Source organism: Cyanistes caeruleus, chromosome 4 (genome assembly GCF_971803275.1).
Source record: "Cyanistes caeruleus chromosome 4, bCyaCae1.hap1.1, whole genome shotgun sequence".
NCBI lineage: Eukaryota > Metazoa > Chordata > Aves > Passeriformes > Paridae > Cyanistes > Cyanistes caeruleus.
The window spans coordinates 66,153,415-66,176,225 of record NC_141704.1 but is presented as its reverse complement, the minus strand read 5'-3'; the positions used below and the strand labels follow the sequence as shown (position 1 = coordinate 66,176,225).

General features: G+C 40.8%; 2 protein-coding genes across 3 annotated transcripts in view; one reads left to right on the top strand and one right to left on the bottom strand.

Moving 5' to 3' along the window:
• Positions 1–22,811, bottom strand: part of LOC147653727 (uncharacterized) — a 405,650-nt gene that overhangs the window by 220,592 nt on the left and 162,247 nt on the right. The window lies entirely within an intron of this gene.
• LOC147653729 (uncharacterized) lies at positions 10,980–15,202 on the top strand. Its single transcript, XM_086886246.1, has 2 exons — positions 10,980–14,394; positions 14,710–15,202. The coding sequence occupies exons 1-2, from the start codon at positions 13,582–13,584 to the stop codon at positions 14,914–14,916; spliced, it is 1,020 nt and encodes a 339-aa protein (XP_086742372.1). The 5' UTR covers positions 10,980–13,581; the 3' UTR covers positions 14,917–15,202.

The following is a 22,811-nucleotide window of genomic DNA, read 5'->3' as shown; positions in this document are numbered from 1 at the left end:
GTTTTAGATTTTGTGGGAATTTGTGGAGAATCTGTGGGATTTTACTCGAATTTGGTGGGCCTTTTCAAGGACTTTGTGTGGTTTTGAGGAGTCTTGAAGAATTTTGAGGAATTTTTCTTAGATTATGTGGAAACTTATGGAGGTTTTGTGTGATTTTTGTGGGATTTTTTGGGATATTGAGGCGATTTCGGGATCTTGAGGGATTTTTCATGTATTTTGTGGGATTTTGTGGAGATTTGGTGAGACATTTTTCTAGAATTTAGTCGTGTTTTGAGAAGATTTATGGAATTTTGTGGTGATTTTTCTGGGATTTTTTTGGATATTGAGGAGATTTTGTGGGATGTTTGTGGAACTTTGAGGGACTTTTCTGGAATTTGGTGAGATTCTGTAGAGAACTGACGAATTATCAGGGGTATTTTCATGTATTCTGTGGGAATTTGTGGAGATTCGGTGGGTTATTTTTGGAATTTGGTAGAGTTTTGAGAAGATTTAGGGAATTTTGTGTGACTTTTCTGGGATTTTGTTGGGTATTGAGGACATTTTGTGGGATGTTTCGGGAATTTGGTGGGGCTTTTCAAGAATTTTGTGGTATTTTGAAAAGATTTAGGGAATTTTGTGGTGTTTTTTCTTGAATTTTGTGGGAAACTGTGCTGATTTTATGGGGCGTTTCTGGAATTTGGTCGAGTTTTCAGAAGATTTAGGGATTTTTGTGGGATTTCTGTGGGATGTTCTGGGAATTGGTGGAGATTTTGTGGGACATTCCTGTGAATTGGTAGGGTTTTGAAATGATTTAGGGAGTTTTGTGGGACTTCTCTGGAATTTTGTGTGTTTTTTATGGAATTGTGTGGGATTCTGAGGAGACTTGAAGAATTTTGAGGAATTTGTTTTAGATTTTGTGGGAATTTGTGGAGAATCTGTGGGATTTTACTGGAATTTGGTGGGCCTTTTCAAGGACTTTGTGTGGTTTTGAGGAGACTTGAAGAATTTTGAGGAATTTTTCTTAGATTTTGTGGAAACTTGTAGAGGTTTTGTGTGATTTTTGTGGGATTTTGTGGGATATTGAGGAGATTTCGGGATCTTGAGGGATTTTTCATGTATTTTGTGGGATTTTGTGGAGATTTGGTGGGACATTTTTCTAGAATTTAGTCGTGTTTTGAGAAGATTTAGGGAATTTTGTGTGATTTTTCTGGGATTTTGTTGGATATTGAGGAGATTTTGTGGGATGTTTGTGGAACTTTGAGGGACTTTTCTGGAATTTGGTGAGATTCTGTAGAGAACTGACGAATTATCAGGGGTATTTTCATGTATTCTGTGGGAATTTGTGGAGATTCGGTGGGATTTTTGTGGATTTTGGCCATGTTTTGAGAAGATTTAGGGAATTTTGTGGGATTTTTCCTGGAATTTTATTGGATACCGGGGAGATTTTGTGGGATGTTTTTGGAACTTTGAGGGACTTTTTAGGAATTTGGTGAGATTCTGTAGAGAACTGACGAATTATCAGGGATTTTTCATGTATTCTGTGGGAATTTGTGGAGATTCTGTGGGATTTTTTTGGAATTTGGTAGAGTTTTGAGAAGATTTAGGGAATTTTGTGGGACTTTTCTGGGATTTTGTTGGGTATTGAGGACATTTTGTGGGATGTTTCGGGAATTTGGTGGGGCTTTTCAAGAATTTTGTGGTATTTTGAAAAGATTTAGGGAATTTTGTGGTGCTTTTTCTTGAATTTTGTGGGAAACTGTGCTGATTTTATGGGGCGTTTCTGGAATTTGGTCGAGTTTTCAGAAGATTTAGGGATTTTTGTGGGATTTCTGTGGGATGTTCTGGGAATTGGTATTTTGTGGGACATTCCTGTGAATTGGTAGGGTTTTGAAATGATTTAGGGAGTTTTGTGGGACTTCTCTGGAATTTTGTGTGTTTTTTATGGAATTGTGTGGGATTCTGAGGAGACATGAAGAATTTTGAGGAATTTGATTTAGATTTTGTGGGAATTTGTGGAGAATCTGTGGGATTTTACTGGAATTTGGTGGGCCTTTTCACGAACTTTGTGTGGTTTAGAGGAGACTTGAAGAATTTTGAGGAATTTTTCTTAGATTTTGTGGAAACTTGTGGAGGTTTTGTGGGATTTTTGTCGAATTTTTTGGGATATTGAGGCGATTTCGGGATCTTGAGGGATTTTTCATGTATTTTGTGGGAATTTGTGGAGATTTGGTGGGATATTTTTCTAGAATTTGGTCGTGTTTTGAGATGATTTAGGGAATTTTGTGGGATTTTTCTTGAATTTTGTGGGATATTGAGAAGATTTTGTGGGATGTTTGTGGAACTTTGAGGGACTTTTCTGGAATTTGGTGAGATTCTGTAGAGAACTGACAAATTATCAGGCATTTTTCATGTATTTCGTGGGAATTTCTGGAGATTTGGTGGGATTTTTGTGGATTTTGGCCGTGTTTTGAGAAGATTTAGGGAATTTTGTGTGGTTTTTTTGGGATTTTGTTGGGTATTGAGGAAATTTTGTGGGATGTTTCTGGAATTTGGTGGGGCTTTTCAAGAATTTTGTGGTATTTTGAAAAGATTTAGGGAATTTTGTGGTGTTTTTTCTTGAATTTTGTGGGAAACTGTGCTGATTTTATGGGGCATTTCTGGAATTTGGTCGAGTTTTCAGAAGATTTAGGGATTTTTGTGGGATTTTTGTGGGATGTTCTGGGAATTGGTGGAGATTTTGTGGGACATTCCTGTGAATTGGTAGGGTTTTGAAATGATTGAGGGAGTTTTGTGGGACTTCTCTGGAATTTTGTGTGTTTTTTCTGGAATTGTGTGGGATTCTGAGGAGACTTGAAGAATTTTGAGGAATTTGTTTTAGATTTTGTGGAAACTTGTGGAGGTTTTGTGGGATTTTTGTGTGATTTTGTGGGATATTGAGGCGATTTAGGGATCTTGAGGGATTTCTCATGTATTTTGTGGGAATTTGTGGAGATTTGGTGGGATATTTTTCTAGAATTTGGTTGTGTTTTGAGAAGATTTAGGGAATTTTGTGGTGTTTTTTCTTGAATTTTGTGGGAAACTGTGCTGATGTTATGGGGCGTTTCTGGAATTTGGTCGAGTTTTCAGAAGATTTAGGGATTTTTGTGAGATTTTTGTGGGATGTTCTGGGAATTGGTGGAGATTTTGTGGGACATTCCTGTGAATTGGTAGGGTTTTGAAATGATTTAGGGAGTTTTGTTGGACTTCTCTGGAATTTTGTGTGTTTTTTCTGGAATTGTGTGGTTTTGAGGAGACTTGAAGAATTTTGAGGAATTTTTTTTAGATTTTGTGGGAATTTGTGGAGAATTTGTGGGATTTTACTGGAATTTGGTGGGCCTTTTCAAGGACTTTGTGTGGTTTTGAGGAGACTTGAAGAATTTTGAGGAATTTTTCTTAGATTTTGTGGAAACTTGTGGAGGTTTTGTGGGATTTTTGTGGGATTTTGTGGGATATTGAGGCGATTTCGGGATCTTGAGGGATTTTTCATGTATTTTGTGGGATTTTGTGGAGATTTGGTGGGACATTTTTCTAGAATTTAGTCGTGTTTTGAGAAGATTTAGGGAATTTTGTGTGATTTTTCTGGTATTTTGTTGGATATTGAGGAGATTTTGTGGGATGTTTGTGGAACTTTGAGGGACTTTTCTGGAATTTGGTGAGATTCTGTAGAGAACTGACGAATTATCAGGGGTATTTTCATGTATTCTGTGGGAATTTGTGGAGATTCGGTGGGATTTTTGTGGATTTTGGCCATGTTTTGAGAAGATTTAGGGAATTTTGTGGGATTTTTCCGGGAATTTTATTGGATACCGGGGAGATTTTGTGGGATGTTTTTGGAACTTTGAGGGACTTTTTAGGAATTTGGTGAGATTCTGTAGAGAACTCACGAATTATCAGGGATTTTTCACGTATTCTGTGGGAATTTGTGGAGATTCTGTGGGATTTTTCTGGAATTTGGTAGAGTTTTGAGAAGATTTAGGGAATTTTGTGTGATTTTTCTGGGATTTTGTTGGATATTGAGGACATTTTGTGGGATGTTTCGGGAATTTGGTGGGGCTTTTCAAGAATTTTGTGGTATTTTGAAAAGATTTAGGGAATTTTGTGGTGTTTTTTCTTGAATTTTGTGGGAAACTGTGCTGATTTTATGGGGCGTTTCTGGAATTTGGTCGAGTTTTCAGAAGATTTAGGGATTTTTGTGAGATTTTTTGGGATGTTCTGGGAATTGGTGGAGATTTTGTGGGACATTCCTGTGAATTGGTAGGGTTTTGAAATGATTTAGGGAGTTTTGTGGGACTTCTCTGGAATTTTGTGGGGTTTTTCTGGAATTGTGTGGTTTTGAGGAGACTTGAAGAATTTTGAGGAATTTGTTTTAGATTTTGTGGGAATTTGTGGAGAATCTGTGGGATTTTACTCGAATTTGGTGGGCCTTTTCAAGGACTTTGTGTGGTTTTGAGGAGTCTTGAAGAATTTTGAGGAATTTTTCTTAGATTTTGTGGAAACTTATGGAGGTTTTGTGTGATTTTTGTGGGATTTTTTGGGATATTGAGGCGATTTCGGGATCTTGAGGGATTTTTCATGTATTTTGTGGGAATTTGTGGAGATTTGGTGGGATATTTTTCTAGAATTTGGTCGTGTTTTGAGATGATTTAGGGAATTTTGTGGGATTTTTCTTGAATTTTGTGGGATATTGAGAAGATTTTGTGGGATGTTTGTGGAACTTTGAGGGACTTTTCTGGAATTTGGTGAGATTCTGTAGAGAACTGACAAATTATCAGGGATTTTTCATGTATTCTGTGGGAATTTCTGGAGATTTGGTGGGATTTTTGTGGATTTTGGCCGTGTTTTGAGAAGATTTAAGGAATTTTGTGTGGTTTTTTTGGGATTTTGTTGGGTATTGAGGAAATTTTGTGGGATGTTTCTGGAATTTGGTGGGGCTTTTCAAGAATTTTGTGGTATTTTGAAAAGATTTAGGGAATTTTGTGGTGTTTTTTCTTGAATTTTGTGGGAAACTGTGCTGATTTTATGGGGCGTTTCTGGAATTTGGTCGAGTTTTCAGAAGATTTAGGGATTTTTGTGAGATTTTTGTGGGATGTTCTGGGAATTGGTGGAGATTTTGTGGGACATTCCTGTGAATTGGTAGGGTTTTGAAATGATTTAGGGAGTTTTGTGGGACTTCTCTGGAATTTTGTGTGTTTTTTATGGAATTGTGTGGGATTCTGAGGAGACTTGAAGAATTTTGAGGAATTTGTTTTAGATTTTGTGGGAATTTGTGGAGAATCTGTGGGATTTTACTGGAATTTGGTGGGCCTTTTCAAGGACTTTGTGTGGTTTTGAGGAGACTTGATAATTTTGAGGAATTTTTCTTAGATTTTGTGGAAACTTGTGGAGGTTTTGTGGGATTTTTGTGGAATTTTGTGGGATATTGAGGCGATTTCGGGATCTTGAGGGATTTTTCATGTATTTTGTGGGAATTTGTGGAGATTTGGTGGGATATTTTTCTAGAATTTAGTCGTGTTTTGAGAAGATTTAGGGAATTTTGTGTGATTTTTCTTGAATTTTGTGGGATATTGAGGAGATTTTGTGGGATGTTTGTGGAACTTTGAGGGACTTTTCTGGAATTTGGTGAGATTCTGTAGAGAACTGACAAATTATCAGGGATTTTTCATGTATTCTGTGGGAATTTGTGGAGATTTGGTGGGATTTTTGTGGATTTTGGCCGTGTTTTGAGAAGATTTAGGGAATTTTGTGTGATTTTTCTGGGATTTTGTTGGGTATTGAGGAAATTTTGTGGGATGTTTCTGGAATTTGGTGGGGCTTTTCTAGAATTTTGTGGTATTTTGAAAAGATTTAGGGAATTTTGTGGTGCTTTTTCTTGAATTTTGTGGGAAACTGTGCTGATTTTATGGGGCGTTTCTGGAATTTGGTCGAGTTTTCAGAAGATTTAGGGATTTTTGTGGGATTTCTGTGGGATGTTCTGGGAATTGGTATTTTGTGGGACATTCCTGTGAATTGGTAGGGTTTTGAAATGATTTAGGGAGTTTTGTGGGACTTCTCTGGAATTTTGTGTGTTTTTTATGGAATTGTGTGGGATTCTGAGGAGACATGAAGAATTTTGAGGAATTTGATTTAGATTTTGTGGGAATTTGTGGAGAATCTGTGGGATTTTACTGGAATTTGGTGGGCCTTTTCACGAACTTTGTGTGGTTTAGAGGAGACTTGAAGAATTTTGAGGAATTTTTCTTAGATTTTGTGGAAACTTGTGGAGGTTTTGTGGGATTTTTGTCGAATTTTTTGGGATATTGAGGCGATTTCGGGATCTTGAGGGATTTTTCATGTATTTTGTGGGAATTTGTGGAGATTTGGTGGGATATTTTTCTAGAATTTGGTCGTGTTTTGAGATGATTTAGGGAATTTTGTGGGATTTTTCTTGAATTTTGTGGGATATTGAGAAGATTTTGTGGGATGTTTGTGGAACTTTGAGGGACTTTTCTGGAATTTGGTGAGATTCTGTAGAGAACTGACAAATTATCAGGCATTTTTCATGTATTTCGTGGGAATTTCTGGAGATTTGGTGGGATTTTTGTGGATTTTGGCCGTGTTTTGAGAAGATTTAGGGAATTTTGTGTGGTTTTTTTGGGATTTTGTTGGGTATTGAGGAAATTTTGTGGGATGTTTCTGGAATTTGGTGGGGCTTTTCAAGAATTTTGTGGTATTTTGAAAAGATTTAGGGAATTTTGTGGTGTTTTTTCTTGAATTTTGTGGGAAACTGTGCTGATTTTATGGGGCATTTCTGGAATTTGGTCGAGTTTTCAGAAGATTTAGGGATTTTTGTGGGATTTTTGTGGGATGTTCTGGGAATTGGTGGAGATTTTGTGGGACATTCCTGTGAATTGGTATGGTTTTGAAATGATTGAGGGAGTTTTGTGGGACTTCTCTGGAATTTTGTGTGTTTTTTCTGGAATTGTGTGGGATTCTGAGGAGACTTGAAGAATTTTGAGGAATTTGTTTTAGATTTTGTGGAAACTTGTGGAGGTTTTGTGGGATTTTTGTGTGATTTTGTGGGATATTGAGGCGATTTAGGGATCTTGAGGGATTTCTCATGTATTTTGTGGGAATTTGTGGAGATTTGGTGGGATATTTTTCTAGAATTTGGTTGTGTTTTGAGAAGATTTAGGGAATTTTGTGGTGTTTTTTCTTGAATTTTGTGGGAAACTGTGCTGATGTTATGGGGCGTTTCTGGAATTTGGTCGAGTTTTCAGAAGATTTAGGGATTTTTGTGAGATTTTTGTGGGATGTTCTGGGAATTGGTGGAGATTTTGTGGGACATTCCTGTGAATTGGTAGGGTTTTGAAATGATTTAGGGAGTTTTGTTGGACTTCTCTGGAATTTTGTGTGTTTTTTCTGGAATTGTGTGGTTTTGAGGAGACTTGAAGAATTTTGAGGAATTTTTTTTAGATTTTGTGGGAATTTGTGGAGAATTTGTGGGATTTTACTGGAATTTGGTGGGCCTTTTCAAGGACTTTGTGTGGTTTTGAGGAGACTTGAAGAATTTTGAGGAATTTTTCTTAGATTTTGTGGAAACTTGTGGAGGTTTTGTGGGATTTTTGTGGGATTTTGTGGGATATTGAGGCGATTTCGGGATCTTGAGGGATTTTTCATGTATTTTGTGGGATTTTGTGGAGATTTGGTGGGACATTTTTCTAGAATTTAGTCGTGTTTTGAGAAGATTTAGGGAATTTTGTGTGATTTTTCTGGTATTTTGTTGGATATTGAGGAGATTTTGTGGGATGTTTGTGGAACTTTGAGGGACTTTTCTGGAATTTGGTGAGATTCTGTAGAGAACTGACGAATTATCAGGGGTATTTTCATGTATTCTGTGGGAATTTGTGGAGATTCGGTGGGATTTTTGTGGATTTTGGCCATGTTTTGAGAAGATTTAGGGAATTTTGTGGGATTTTTCCTGGAATTTTATTGGATACCGGGGAGATTTTGTGGGATGTTTTTGGAACTTTGAGGGACTTTTTAGGAATTTGGTGAGATTCTGTAGAGAACTCACGAATTATCAGGGATTTTTCACGTATTCTGTGGGAATTTGTGGAGATTCTGTGGGATTTTTCTGGAATTTGGTAGAGTTTTGAGAAGATTTAGGGAATTTTGTGTGATTTTTCTGGGATTTTGTTGGATATTGAGGACATTTTGTGGGATGTTTCGGGAATTTGGTGGGGCTTTTCAAGAATTTTGTGGTATTTTGAAAAGATTTAGGGAATTTTGTGGTGTTTTTTCTTGAATTTTGTGGGAAACTGTGCTGATTTTATGGGGCGTTTCTGGAATTTGGTCGAGTTTTCAGAAGATTTAGGGATTTTTGTGAGATTTTTTGGGATGTTCTGGGAATTGGTGGAGATTTTGTGGGACATTCCTGTGAATTGGTAGGGTTTTGAAATGATTTAGGGAGTTTTGTGGGACTTCTCTGGAATTTTGTGGGGTTTTTCTGGAATTGTGTGGTTTTGAGGAGACTTGAAGAATTTTGAGGAATTTGTTTTAGATTTTGTGGGAATTTGTGGAGAATCTGTGGGATTTTACTCGAATTTGGTGGGCCTTTTCAAGGACTTTGTGTGGTTTTGAGGAGTCTTGAAGAATTTTGAGGAATTTTTCTTAGATTTTGTGGAAACTTATGGAGGTTTTGTGTGATTTTTGTGGGATTTTTTGGGATATTGAGGCGATTTCGGGATCTTGAGGGATTTTTCATGTATTTTGTGGGAATTTGTGGAGATTTGGTGGGATATTTTTCTAGAATTTGGTCGTGTTTTGAGATGATTTAGGGAATTTTGTGGGATTTTTCTTGAATTTTGTGGGATATTGAGAAGATTTTGTGGGATGTTTGTGGAACTTTGAGGGACTTTTCTGGAATTTGGTGAGATTCTGTAGAGAACTGACAAATTATCAGGGATTTTTCATGTATTCTGTGGGAATTTCTGGAGATTTGGTGGGATTTTTGTGGATTTTGGCCGTGTTTTGAGAAGATTTAAGGAATTTTGTGTGGTTTTTTTGGGATTTTGTTGGGTATTGAGGAAATTTTGTGGGATGTTTCTGGAATTTGGTGGGGCTTTTCAAGAATTTTGTGGTATTTTGAAAAGATTTAGGGAATTTTGTGGTGTTTTTTCTTGAATTTTGTGGGAAACTGTGCTGATTTTATGGGGCGTTTCTGGAATTTGGTCGAGTTTTCAGAAGATTTAGGGATTTTTGTGAGATTTTTGTGGGATGTTCTGGGAATTGGTGGAGATTTTGTGGGACATTCCTGTGAATTGGTAGGGTTTTGAAATGATTTAGGGAGTTTTGTGGGACTTCTCTGGAATTTTGTGTGTTTTTTATGGAATTGTGTGGGATTCTGAGGAGACTTGAAGAATTTTGAGGAATTTGTTTTAGATTTTGTGGGAATTTGTGGAGAATCTGTGGGATTTTACTGGAATTTGGTGGGCCTTTTCAAGGACTTTGTGTGGTTTTGAGGAGACTTGATAATTTTGAGGAATTTTTCTTAGATTTTGTGGAAACTTGTGGAGGTTTTGTGGGATTTTTGTGGAATTTTGTGGGATATTGAGGCGATTTCGGGATCTTGAGGGATTTTTCATGTATTTTGTGGGAATTTGTGGAGATTTGGTGGGATATTTTTCTAGAATTTAGTCGTGTTTTGAGAAGATTTAGGGAATTTTGTGTGATTTTTCTTGAATTTTGTGGGATATTGAGGAGATTTTGTGGGATGTTTGTGGAACTTTGAGGGACTTTTCTGGAATTTGGTGAGATTCTGTAGAGAACTGACAAATTATCAGGGATTTTTCATGTATTCTGTGGGAATTTGTGGAGATTTGGTGGGATTTTTGTGGATTTTGGCCGTGTTTTGAGAAGATTTAGGGAATTTTGTGTGATTTTTCTGGGATTTTGTTGGGTATTGAGGAAATTTTGTGGGATGTTTCTGGAATTTGGTGGGGCTTTTCTAGAATTTTGTGGTATTTTGAAAAGATTTAGGGAATTTTGTGGTGTTTTTTCTTGAATTTTGTGGGAAACTGTGCTGATTTTATGGGGCGTTTCTGGAATTTGGTCGAGTTTTCAGAAGTGTTAGGGATTTTTGTGAGATTTTTGTGGGATGTTTGTGGAACTTTGAGGGACTTTTCTGGAATTTGGTGAGATTCTGTAGAGAACTGACGAATTATCAGGGATTTTTCATGTATTCTGTGGGAATTTCTGGAGATTTGGTGGAATTTTTATTTGATACAAGAAAATCAAAGAAAATCAAAGAAAATTTCTGGAGATTTGGTGGGATTTTGATTTGATACAAGAAAAATGACTGCATTCTGTTTAGTTGCAATCCTGGTAGTCATAACAAATCTTGTGTGCATCAGATGGCCTCCAGAAAAATCACATGCAACAGCAACACCATCCTCAGATGCTCTCCCAGTACCTTACCTAATCATTGCTCTGTCACTGGACAAGACTTGTCCCCACCCTTCACACCTACAGCAACAAACCTACAAATCTTCCAAACATTTCTTCAATTCCACACCCCTCCAGAACATTCCCGCTTAAAACCGCACAGCTGCCCACGGGACAAAGGTCCAGTGTTACAAGCTTCTGCTCTCCCTCCACACAAGCCCCTTGCACATCTTGCACTGCTGCTCTGAAACTGCACAATTTGTCAGCAGCACCATTAGACTCAGAATTGGGAAACAACTCCTTCTGCTGGGTTAAGTTGGAAACAGTTCAGGCTACAGGAGTTCTTTATTATTCACCCTCATGGAATGCCCCTGCCCTTCAGAGCTCAAGCACTCCTGTGCAGAGCATCTCATGGAGCCAAAGAGAAAGGACTGCTGTCCCAAAAGAAGAGTCTGGGAGGAACTCCCAGTGTCCTTCATGCCTTGAGAAAGCTAAGGAGCAGTCACTGATGGCCTAAAGGGTACAAATTCAGTTCAGATGACAAATTTTCCAGGGTGCACCCCCTCCTCTTTATCTTCTAACACAACTACAAACAAACCAAATGATAGATTTCACAAGGAATAAGGGATGTTTAAAAGCAAATCTCTAAACTAAGCCTGGCATGCTCACCCAGGAGTTCAACACAGCAAGGCAGGCACTCTGCACTACCTAGTTCATGGCAAGAGATTTCTAAACTCTACCAAATGAAGTGAAGAAATGAAACAGAGAGCAATAGAACCGTATTTTAATTCATTTCAAGGCATGGAATAACACAGAATCTTTTCCATGAAGCTAGGGCATTTTTCTCCCTTATCTAGTGCCCAAGTAAGATTAGAAATTGGGAAAAAAAACCACTGAAACTGCAAATGCATTTTGCCCTCAGCTAGAAACAAAAGGTAATTATTTGAAAACTAGAAAAAACTCCAAGAGGAAACGTAAAACATTATGGAATATGTATTATTTTTATCACCCAGAATTCCCCATGTTAAAGGCACAGAGAAAACCATCATTCAGAAGTGGGAAAACAGAGGGACTGTACAAGTGAAATGGAGTTCTGACAAATGATGCTGTGTAGAATATGGGTTCCCAAACCAACAGAACAAAGGCACCCCGAAGAAAAAAAGCAGCAGCCTCAGAGATTGTACATTGCAGCTGAAGCACGGGGGTTTCTGTAGATTCACCTTGTAAACTGGCACACTTACTTGCCAAGGCTGCTGAACTTCTTTCACCTTAAACCACAAAACCTCCCAGTCCTTCCACAGCAATCACTCCATCAAATCAAGACAGACCAAAACATGTTCTTTGCGCTGTTCACAATAAGATGAAGTTATGTGCCCAAGAGATACCATTTGAAGTCAGAAGGAACAAGCCAGCAGGTGTAGAAAACTGGTATTTGAAGAAGTGACAAAAAGACAGCAAACTGAAGCCCATGCTTAATACAAAACCCCATGATTAATAGAACACAAATGCAGATGGATATGATAAGCTTGCACTGTCAAAGCTAAAATCATTTCTAACAAAAATCACCACATTTCCAAGAATTCAGTACCACTTGTGGTGGCCACTCCTGATCTCTACATAATATGTCAGCAGTTCAATTGGCAAGAATCTCTTTATCTAGATCCAAGCAGGGAAGAAGTCAAGGTCCCAGTGATATGCAATTCTGTAGCTTCATTAGAAACCTTTCATCCTGCAATAGTTGAAATCCAAGCGAGAAAAGAACCTGTTTGGACACCAACTATCCTTAGTAGCAACGTTTTGCAGCACGCAATTTGAAAAGGTTAACCTGCCAGGCAATAATACAGACAAGAAAAATGAAAAGGAGGGCAAGGAGAATCATCTGCTGCTGAAACTGCTCTTCTACAAAAACAAAGTGATATGAAGATTCAGCCCGTGAAGAACACATTCCTCAACCAGGAGAGAAAAACACAATTCTTAAAAATCTCCTCTGTCGTTCTGATTGGGAACGGTGGGAAAGAACGACACGGACTCTCAAGGGAGTCACAACAGGAGAATCTTCTCTACTTTATTACTCTAGGCTTGTCTAATAGACAGATACGTGGAAAGTACAGAAAGGAAACTCTTATTGCTTAGTAAAGTGCTACATCACCATCATTGGTCAGCGGGGCTCACCACCCCCCTGACTTTCTCCTGCAAGGAAAACAAGAGGACAGACAAACAGCACCTGGCAGTTGTTTTCTGTCTCTGAGGATTGTTTTGAAATCCTCCTATGAATTCCCAGGCTAGCTTCTCGGGCAGGACTGATAGGCCATGGGGCCTGCAGTTTCTGCAGCTCTCTGCAGCCTGCTCCAAAGCTAGCATCCATACTCACCACTACATAAGAAATAGAAAATTGACTACAAATCACGTGTTCACTACTTGTTGCTTGTTCACTACTCAGACATCAGAATTACTACCACAATACTAGAAGAACAATCCAAGAAACATATTCCAGGGATGCATTTTAATTCATTTGCTGCTGCCAGCCGTGCTGTGCTTTGCTTCTATCCATCCACCCTGCTGCAAAAAGGTTCAATTGTGTTTTCACCATCACTTCAAATCAGCTCTTGGACTCACAGCTCACCGCAGACCTCGAAACAGGAGGCAAAGATCTGCACCACTTGACCCTTCAGAACTTCTCACCCATCTATGACCTTTCTGGGGCCAGCTTCACAAAATGGGGGGGAAGCCATTCCAAGGAACACGACCAAGGAAATCACACAGCACTCGGGACTTGTTCCAGGCATCAAATTTTTAATGGATGATGTGAAGTAACACCGAAGCAATTCCTGTCCACAGAAAAAAAGATTTCAAATGGTTTTGTCTCAAGTACAATCACTGGAGGTTGAAAATTTCTGGGGCTGAAAGTTACATGAGGTCCTCAACACTGAGCAATCAATATCCCCACAGTCTAAACTGTGAAATTACTACCTGGGCAAGGAGAACATTTTCAGGATTTGCAACTCATCTCAAAGCCTCAGTAGAACTCAACCAGCAGAATTCCCCTGAGATGGCACTGTGCTCTGGAAGCCCTCAAATACTCACTAAAACAGACTTGACTTTCACTAGGACAGCTGCTCATGAAAATCTGGGGTAAAACCTATGGGAAGTGGCCATGTGCACGCATATTCCTTCTTCCCACAGCAGGCACAATCAAATCCTCCTTTGAATGGCCTCCAAGTTGAGCAGCACTCATTGGCACAGCCTCTTCTCCCACAGACAGGCCAGCGAGCAACACGGCAGCGCCAGCCAGGTGGGCAAGGACAAGAGAGAGCAGATGCCAACAAGGCTTGGAAGCTGGGCCAAGGGAGGTTTACGCTGGCCATTGGGAAGAACTTGTGCCCAGCGTGGGCCATCAGATACTGCAATGGCCTGACAGGGGCTGCTGGAGTCATCATTGTGGCACGGGTGCAAGGCAAGCCAGGCCGCAGCGCTCGGGCCCCGCTCTGCTGGCCATACTTGCCGCCATGGCTCCCAGCTTGGACTCAACATTCTCTCAGGGCTCTCTGCAGCCAGGGCGTTCTGTGCTTCTGTGACATCACAGCCTCTGGGGACGGCACGCTGGCTGGCAACTGTCCCCAGCTGTTGCTGCGCCCCAGAGCCCAGGCACAGCTGCTCGCAGAGAGACGCCCAGAGCCTCGGTGCTGCTGGCAGAGCACTATGGCTGCTCACGGCTCCTCCGCGCTGCTGCAGCTTTACGTGCTGCTGCTCTTGGCCCATCCCCTCAACCCTGTGAGCAAACCCGAGAGGAGCACGGGTGCCTCTCCTCTGGTTCCGGAGGATTTCGACCTGGAGGAGAAGGACGCTGCGCTCCTCTGGTGGGCGTCCAGGACACTCCTGCTCATTGACGTGCTCCTCATAGGAATGGCCATGGGATGGGCCCTTGGAAGAAGATTTCAGAGACGCTGGGGAGAGGTGAGGCAGGGGGTGGGGGGTCAGGGGCAGGTGGGATGGGGAAGACCTTGAGGGCCTCTTGGGCACCCTTTGGCCAATGCCCTGCGGCAGAAGGGGCCTGAGCTCCTGGCTGGGGAATGTGGCCCAGGGGCTGAGCTCCATGGACAGCACCAAGCAGAGGCGGCAGAGCTCTGCCTGCTGCAGCCTCTTCCCCGGGCCAGCCCAGCCCAACTGGGCCCGAGTCTCTGTCTCCCAGGCCAAAGGCAGCCCCACAGGTGCCGGCCCCGCTCTGCCTCTCTGCCTCTTCCATGGGGATCCCTGTGCTTTGCCTTGCAGCGGAATCTCCAGAGCCTTTCGGGCCGTGCGGGGCCCCGCCGCCATCGAAGACTCAGCTGTCCCACCAAGTTGATGCAGCTGCTCAGGCAAAACCGTGACCTGATGCGGCTGCACCTTCGCGACAGCTCTCAGCCGAGGAGGCCAACCACCAAGATGGCGGCAAAAGAGGGCAGTGACAGGAGACTCCGCACCTCCCCACAGCTCTGACCTCCAGCGTCGCGCTCCATCTAAAGAACCTTACGGGGAACGGGTGACCAGTGCCCAGCCCAGGCACTGCGACGTTCCCCACCTTACAAGTTAGCCACACCCCTGTTGTTGTTCGATTCCCCACCACGTTTCCCCCAAGAAGTTGACCTTTCCCTTAGTGTTCAGTTCTAAACAGTTGAAGCATTGAAGTTTTTTAGCCTTAAGATTCTTACCCCATAGTCTTCTAGTAACGTTGGATTGTAGATTTTAGAAGTAGTCAAGTGAATAAAGTTCACATTTTCTACACGTTGCTGTGTCATTTTCTTGAGGTTGCACCTGAGACCTGGGGACTCCTTGAGAGATGGCTTTGCATGGCAGCTCCAGACTGCCTGCAATGGAGAGCCCCAGTGCCCCAGCAGGCTTTGCAAGAGGGCAGAGGGCAGCGGGAAAGAAGAAGATGGCCAATATTCACCTGCCTCCACCTTCCAAGGAAGCTTGCAGTCAAACCCTGTCTGCCTTTAGGGGGGACCCTAAAGGCCCCGGCAGGCATCACCATGGCCCCAGGACAGGGGGCTTGCAGCACTCTGGGGCACCAGGAAAGGAGCAGGATCATCCCTGGAAAGCTGTCTGGAGACAAATCAAGGGAAGTCTCCCCTGGCATCCAGGCAAGGGCTGAATTCAGGCAGGCAATTAGATCCACAGGCTGCCTGGGCTATGGCACCAATCAGTCCTGCTTCATAGATTTCGGGGGGCGGGGTTGTACATATATATATATATATATATATATATATATATATATATGTATATGTATATACGCATATATGTATATATGTATCTACATCTGTATTTAGTTCTTTGTATTTATCCTGCTGACCCTCAAATAGGATTAGATTTCATTTTCCTACAAAACAAAACATCCGTTTTTTGATTTTTAGGAATCAACCATCTGTGCTCCCACTTTAAATCACTTCTCTCAAACTCATTCTGCATCTTGCTCCTTTCCAGCACCATCAAATACCTCTGTTAAAATACAGAGCATCAGTGGAAGGACGACAATCTTGTTACTTGCTGAAGAAAGTTAACTTGGATGACATACCTGCTTTTAAAAATCCAAGAGGAACAAAACCTACACATCAGCTTTAGAATTTCAAAAGCTGCTTCCTCAACTCTTCCACACCACTTTACTCTTTGGGGACATTCAGCAGCAATACGAAACAAGCACAGAAAAGAAATGGAAGAAGAAATGCAGATAGTCAACAGCTGACCACCTACCAAAATACATTTTAAATGCAGCTCCAAGTTCTCCAAGAGCAAGTTTGAAGTGTAAATGGAGACACTCACACAAAATTACTACCAGGTGGTACTTTTGGCATTTCCTTGGGCTTTCCTCTTCATTTTTTTTTTTATCTCTCACCTAAAGCAAGAGAAAAAAACCCAAACAAACACAACCTTTCAGGCAGAGAAAAGATGTGGTTGCTCTTGAAGAAAGCATTTCATTCTGCCTGGAGAAGAACCTGTTGGGAAAAAATATTAGCTTTTAGCAAAATGGCACTGTGCTGTTGCACTTGTTCTAGCACTGGGAGAAAGAACAGGCCCGTCTGTAAGGCTCCTGCAGCTCACCCTGGCTGAGGGTCATTGACCACTGAGCACTGCAGGCATCACTGGCAACAACGATGGTGGAAAATGGGGAGGGAGCAGGATAAATAAATGTTTGCCATTGCCTTAGCCAAAAAAACCCCAGACATCAAAAGCAACCCACCCTCAAAACAAAGCTATGAAAATAGTTTGCCTCTGAATTTAAAGAACTTCAATTAACTCTATGATGTCTGCTTTTGGTTCAGCATTCATCAATCTGAATTTGAATATGCACAGGGTAATGAAAGGTAACTGAGGCTTAAAAATCATGTCTATTGACTTGTGCATAGCCTATACTGAAGCACATTAAAAAGCAGCGTTTTGCTTGAAATCTGCACGGTATTAACTTCATTCAGTCTTACACTCACTAGGTAATTAAATACATGAAGAAATAGATTTTTTTTTTTTTTTATTAAGAATGCATTATTAATTAGGAAGGCATGGCTTTAGCAGAGTCTGCTGATACCAACATTACTCAGCTAAGTTCAAAGTATGAACACAAGAACTTGATGACAGAAGCAATGTTCATCAGAGCCTCAACAAGAAAGTTGCAGTTCCAAGTTTTTCAGATGTCCTACACTTGCTAAGGCACCTCCAGAAAGAGGAGTCAACTGAAAATAGCACAGGAAATTTGAAACCCATTTCTATATTTTTCTTTTTTTTCCTGAACTTTCTTGTGGGCAACAGAAAACTCCCAATATGTGGAATGCAATGTAGTTTTTATGCCAGAGTCATGAGTCATCCCCTCAGTTCCAACCTGATCCAATGCTCACTTGAATCTTGGAAAGGCTCAAATCAGCAAGATGAAATTAAAATTGTATTCATGAAAGGAGCTCTTTACTCTCCATTCCCCTCCCTCCCCCAAATACATCAGCACCAAGTGAGAAAGGCTCGATTTGAAAGATAATTATTACACAATTAAACTTGGACATAGCTAGTTTGCTACAAGTTCCAGCAGACAGACAAACAAGAGCAGAATCAGAGGTTATCAACCTCAATAGAAATTCCAGCTCATGCTTTCCCCAAAAGCCTCATTTAATTTATCCAGGATTAAAAAATAAAAGAGAAATGAAAAAAAATCACATAAAAGCATTTCACATAGTATATAGTGAAATACTATCATTTCCACCTGAAATATTCATCATCATTATTATGTTTTTCCATAGTAAATTACAAAGTCTCCTGCACCCATCTTCCCAATATCTCATTCTAAGTGCTTGCTACTTTAATCCCTTAGGAAGCAAAAGGAGCCTCAGGTGTCTCTGGATCAACAGAAACTAAACAACACAGCTTGACAAAGTATATTAAATTGTCAATCAACTCAATAAAGAACTCCCACTCCAGAGATAGCTATCACCAGCTGATGAATTTGGCTAGGGCAGGTTTAGTGAAGAAAAACTAGGTCTTTATTACCAAATCAGTTAGGAGTTGTTCTACCGTACTGCCCGTAGGATGGGAGTATAAACACCATATTCTTCACAGCCTCATCCACAAAGAATTCCACCTTCAAATTAAGGCTTCTTTGGAGTTGGACCAAACCAATGAAAACTCACTCATCAAACACAGTGATGGCAGCATGCTCAGTCTTTGCAATACAAAACTGGCAACTAACAGCACATTCCTGATCACATCTCCAAGGCTGAGTGTACAGAACTGCAGTGGTGGCCAGGCCCTCGCTGACTGCCAAACCTCCAGCCATCATCCCTTCCTCTCACAGCGACAGGGCAGAAAATAACAACAGCAGAAACTAGATTTTTAGCTTAAGCTAAAACCACAAAGGTCATTGATGAAACAGACTGGAGTGCTTTAGAAACTAGCACGCAGACTTAGCTGAAAACAAATCTTATTGATCACCAATTACAATGAATACTTAATTCTGTTATTCTGCATTATTATTAGACAGTCAGAGACAGCCAAGCTGACCTCAAGCATGCTGAAGCATCGGGGCCAGGCAGTGCACATCTTCCCAGGAGCTGATTTACCCATCGTTCTCAAGTCAATTCACCTGCACACAGCCCCACCGTACAACTGCTAGGCTGCAAAATAAAAAAATAGCTCTGCTTAAGAGTCAAACCCCAGGACATAGACCATATGAAAGGAAGAATGAAACCTGCAGCATTTGGTTGACCTTCAATGCCCTGAGAAGATGACAAATTTCCCAAGATGAACAAGTGCCCAAAATACAAAGCAAAGGACTGACTTTTAGGGATCAAATGTTAAATAGGCCTGCGAAATTGGAGTTGTTAGGTTGCACATGAAAGAAGGGAAAAAAGAAAAAACCACCCCAACCCTCAACTGCAATTTTACATCCCTCTTGGAAAATTTGCTTTAATAAGAGAGAGGAATGGATACAACCTTCCCCTCACCTGGAGATTTTAATCAATTCAAGCCATTTCAAATCTGGCAAGAAAGCCCTACCACAGTCCCCATCAAACAACATTGCCTTTCATTTTTGCTTCTCATGACTACTTCAGAGCAGTCTAAATAACAGCAAAGAAGGAAATTCAAGTTGCAATTCAAACACTAAGCTCTGGAATCCCATATTGCCTTCAAACAACTGCATGAAACACTAACTTCATGCTCTATGCTCTCCAATACATAGAAGCCATTTATTTGCATAGCCTTTGGCTGCTAAAGATGGAACCTGCATTTCTAGGAGCAGATGGGCCTGATTCTCACCTTCCCCCGACACACATGAGCAGTGTGGGCCCTGCCTTTCTGGGCACCTCACACTTACTTGATTCAAACTCTTGACTTTGCTCTCTGGAACACTGCCCTTCCTGAATCCAGCCCAAGCTACGAAGCAGCCACACACCTGCTGAAGTTGCCATTCTTGACATCTGCCTCTCCCCATCAGGATGCCTTGCAAAAACTATTAGGATCCAATGCTGCCCGTGTCTGCTGCAAGGAGGAGCTCTCTGGCTTTTTTACTCCTATCTTTAGAACATTCTCTTTCTAAGGTCATGACAGCTGGGGACAAATACAGAGCAACACCTTGAAGCATTAACAAACAGAAGCAACAGAAAACAGAAGCTGCTGCATTTCCTGTGGCCATTTGAGGGTGAAACTGCAAGTGTGAAAATATTGCAGTTCTGTCATTCAGGAAGAAGCACACGTTCCAAAGGAAATCCATTCAAAGCAGATTATACAGCATAGATTTGTTATCCATTTGAAGTTATTAACTGGAAGCCAAAGAAAGATTTCTTTGGTAGCCTCAAAGGTTTATCTTCAGCATTTATAATGGAACAGTTTCTCTGCTTTAAATTGAAGTGGTTTCTTTCCCCCAACAGTCTCATCTACCTCCTCACCAAGCTGATACGGAATAGAGGAGCACAGATCGTGTGAGGAACTGATTTGGAATTACATAAATGGACTTACCATGTGGCTACAGCTGATATTTCCAGCTCTGTGGCCTAAGAGCATCCATCCAATGTCCTGCCAGTCCAGCACTTCCTGATGGTATTTGCAGCCACTGCTTACACAGAAGTCAGAACAACGCACTTCTCCTTTGAGGTCATCTGGCTGCTGCAAGTGCAACAATGGAGCCACCAAGTTCCAGTTGCAAGGTCAGCATTACAAATTTAAAACCTTCCTGTTACAAAAGGTAAAGACTCTCCAATCCTGCTGGAAACAAGAGCTTTGAAGAAACCTAACTCTTCCAACTTCAGCTTGCTTCCAACTTGACGGTATCAGCTTTTTTAGATAATAAAGGATTGTCTGTAGATTACTGTGGATTAAAATTAGAACTGCAAACCTTAGTCTCAAGTTTGATGGTGTGAGGAAGGTGATGGTTCTTCTTCTCCATCCCTGGAATCACCATCATGCACTGTCTTCATTATCTCCAAGAGGTATTGTTTTTTTCAACGTGGATAAACTATTTTAGGAAGTTTGGAACAGGGAGAATGGCTGCCTTCCATACAAATCAAACAGGTTCCATTTCCAGGTGATTACAATTGTATCAAAGTCTTCAGGCCCAAATAGGTGTAGCCTCTGTGAAATACAGAAGCCCTTATGAAAGGCTCACTCAGAAGGTGTGAATAGAATAAAAAAGAAATTCATTATAAAAAAATGAAGAAGGAAAAAACCTTCATTCCCAGCACTGCAGAATTCCAGCCAAGTAAAATCTCACTCACTTTACAATGAAAGGAAAATATTTGAGTGGTGGTGGCAGGGACAAGGCGAGGATATACGGTGCCAGGGAGGATTCTGCACTTAGAGATGCTGAGTATCCAGCCAAGAGACAGAAATTCATAGCAGAGCAAGCTTCTACAAACTGAAAATACACTTGGCTCGGGTAGGTTTCAGGCCACAACTTTGATTCTCCAGAGGCCAAAATAAAGAACTGTTCAGTCCTTTTTCCTCCCCAGCTCATTCCTGGGTTCGCTCCTCCACAGTTGGTAAAAGAGAAAAAGAGTCTCATACAGAACAAGGATGTAGGAGCTTTTCCCCCCGTGGCAATTAATGTGAAAAAGGTGAAAGAAAAATACCTGCTCTGCATCTTGTGTTTATCTGCCATGTTAAACCACATTCTGAGTTCAGCTCTTCTCAGAGGTACGTACTTTCTAAAGTTTACTTTCATTTTTTGGGTCCAAAAGGTATTACTACAAGTAAACTTCCTCCTGAACAGTCTGCCAGAGAAGAAGAAACAGCAGTGTTCTCTATCTGCCACCAAATTTTACATCCTGTCCTATAATCTTATTTCCATAAGCTCAAAGTCATTGGGGAAGGCTGAGAAGGGTCTACATTTGTGCATCCTAGCAGGATTCTGGGCTGGAAAATATCTCTGCCTAGTGTTCTTGGCTTAGTGGATTCCAATGACTTTACACCACTGAGGGTCTGCACTCATTTGTACTAAATGAATGTAAGGACACTTCCATTAGAAATACAAATTTACAAATGCATTGCCCCACAGGCCTGTATGAGTAGCTCTACTTTAGGAGAATTATCAGATGCTATGGCTGAAGATAATTTATGGTATCTGTGTCATGAACACAACCCTACAGCCTTGGAATATAGTTTCTAGCAATAAAATATTTGGCATGCCATGTGCAATGGTGGCCAAAAAGAAAATTAATGTCATCAAAGATAAGGGACCCTACCAACATTTTAGGAGAAGCGTTATTAAGATGGAATTCTCTATTTCAGCTCATTGTGAAGTTGTTTGATGTCTCAGTGTCACATCTAATACTCCTGACCAATGACACAAGACACTGTACACAGGTTTCAGTGAGTGCAAAGATGTGTTCCTATGCATCACTTTTCTACTGGAGTTACCATGATGAGAAACTCTGCTGTTAACCTGTCTTTGGATTTATCCATCTTTTCTCTGCTCTTGATCAAATCTAGGATAATTTTTATAAGATCAAATAGAGAGAGAGGCTGAAAGAATAGCTCATCTGAATGCAAATGAGCTCCTTCTCCCCCCTACACATCTCTCAAGGCTTATCTTTTTATTACTCTCACAGAAAGCAGGACAGTCTGCTTAGAGCCAGGGGCTAAATCAGAAAGGACTTGACAAGCCACTGATAACATGGCACTTTCAGAATATATTCTCTACTCTAAGCTCCAGTGACTAAGGGTGAATCATAAAATTGTACAAGCTTAGGATCTGTTTTTTACATGAAGACTTATGAAAATTTAAGTGTACTTTATCACCTGAAATCAACTTTTATCTTGAACATCTACAACACACTACAGTCATAGGCCAGAAATACGACTGCCAGGGAATAGAAATGAAATAGAACTTTTACTTACTAGATTTGAGGTTTTTTGCCTTGCTTTAATAATTTGAGCTCTGCCATGGTGCCAGTGATGCAGTACTAGTAGCTGGGTTTCCCAAGAGTCCTATCATGTTTATTTAGGTTCCCAGAGGAAATAGAAGTGAAGAGCTAAATCAGTACCACCCATCATAAAGCTGGGCATGCACAGATGGATACAAACACACTCAAGCCTTCCAAAGCACCAGCTTTCTACCCCACCTCCAAACCCTAAAGGAGCACCCAGACCAGGCACCACAAGGAGCTGATGGTTGCAGCTCTTGTCTCTTTGAAGCCTACACCAAGTAGTTAATAATTCCACCTCAAATCCATTCTGCATCTTCTGTTCACCTCTGCAGTTTTGCTGCTACATAATAGCAACCAGGAACAATTTCACTACAAATGTACTGATGTTACAATTTACTTCAAAACAATACCTGGGCCTGCTTCTTTTCAAAGCCTGTTCAATTTTTAATGTAAAACAGAAAAATAACCCCTCTTCACATGGATCATCACTGTTAAGCC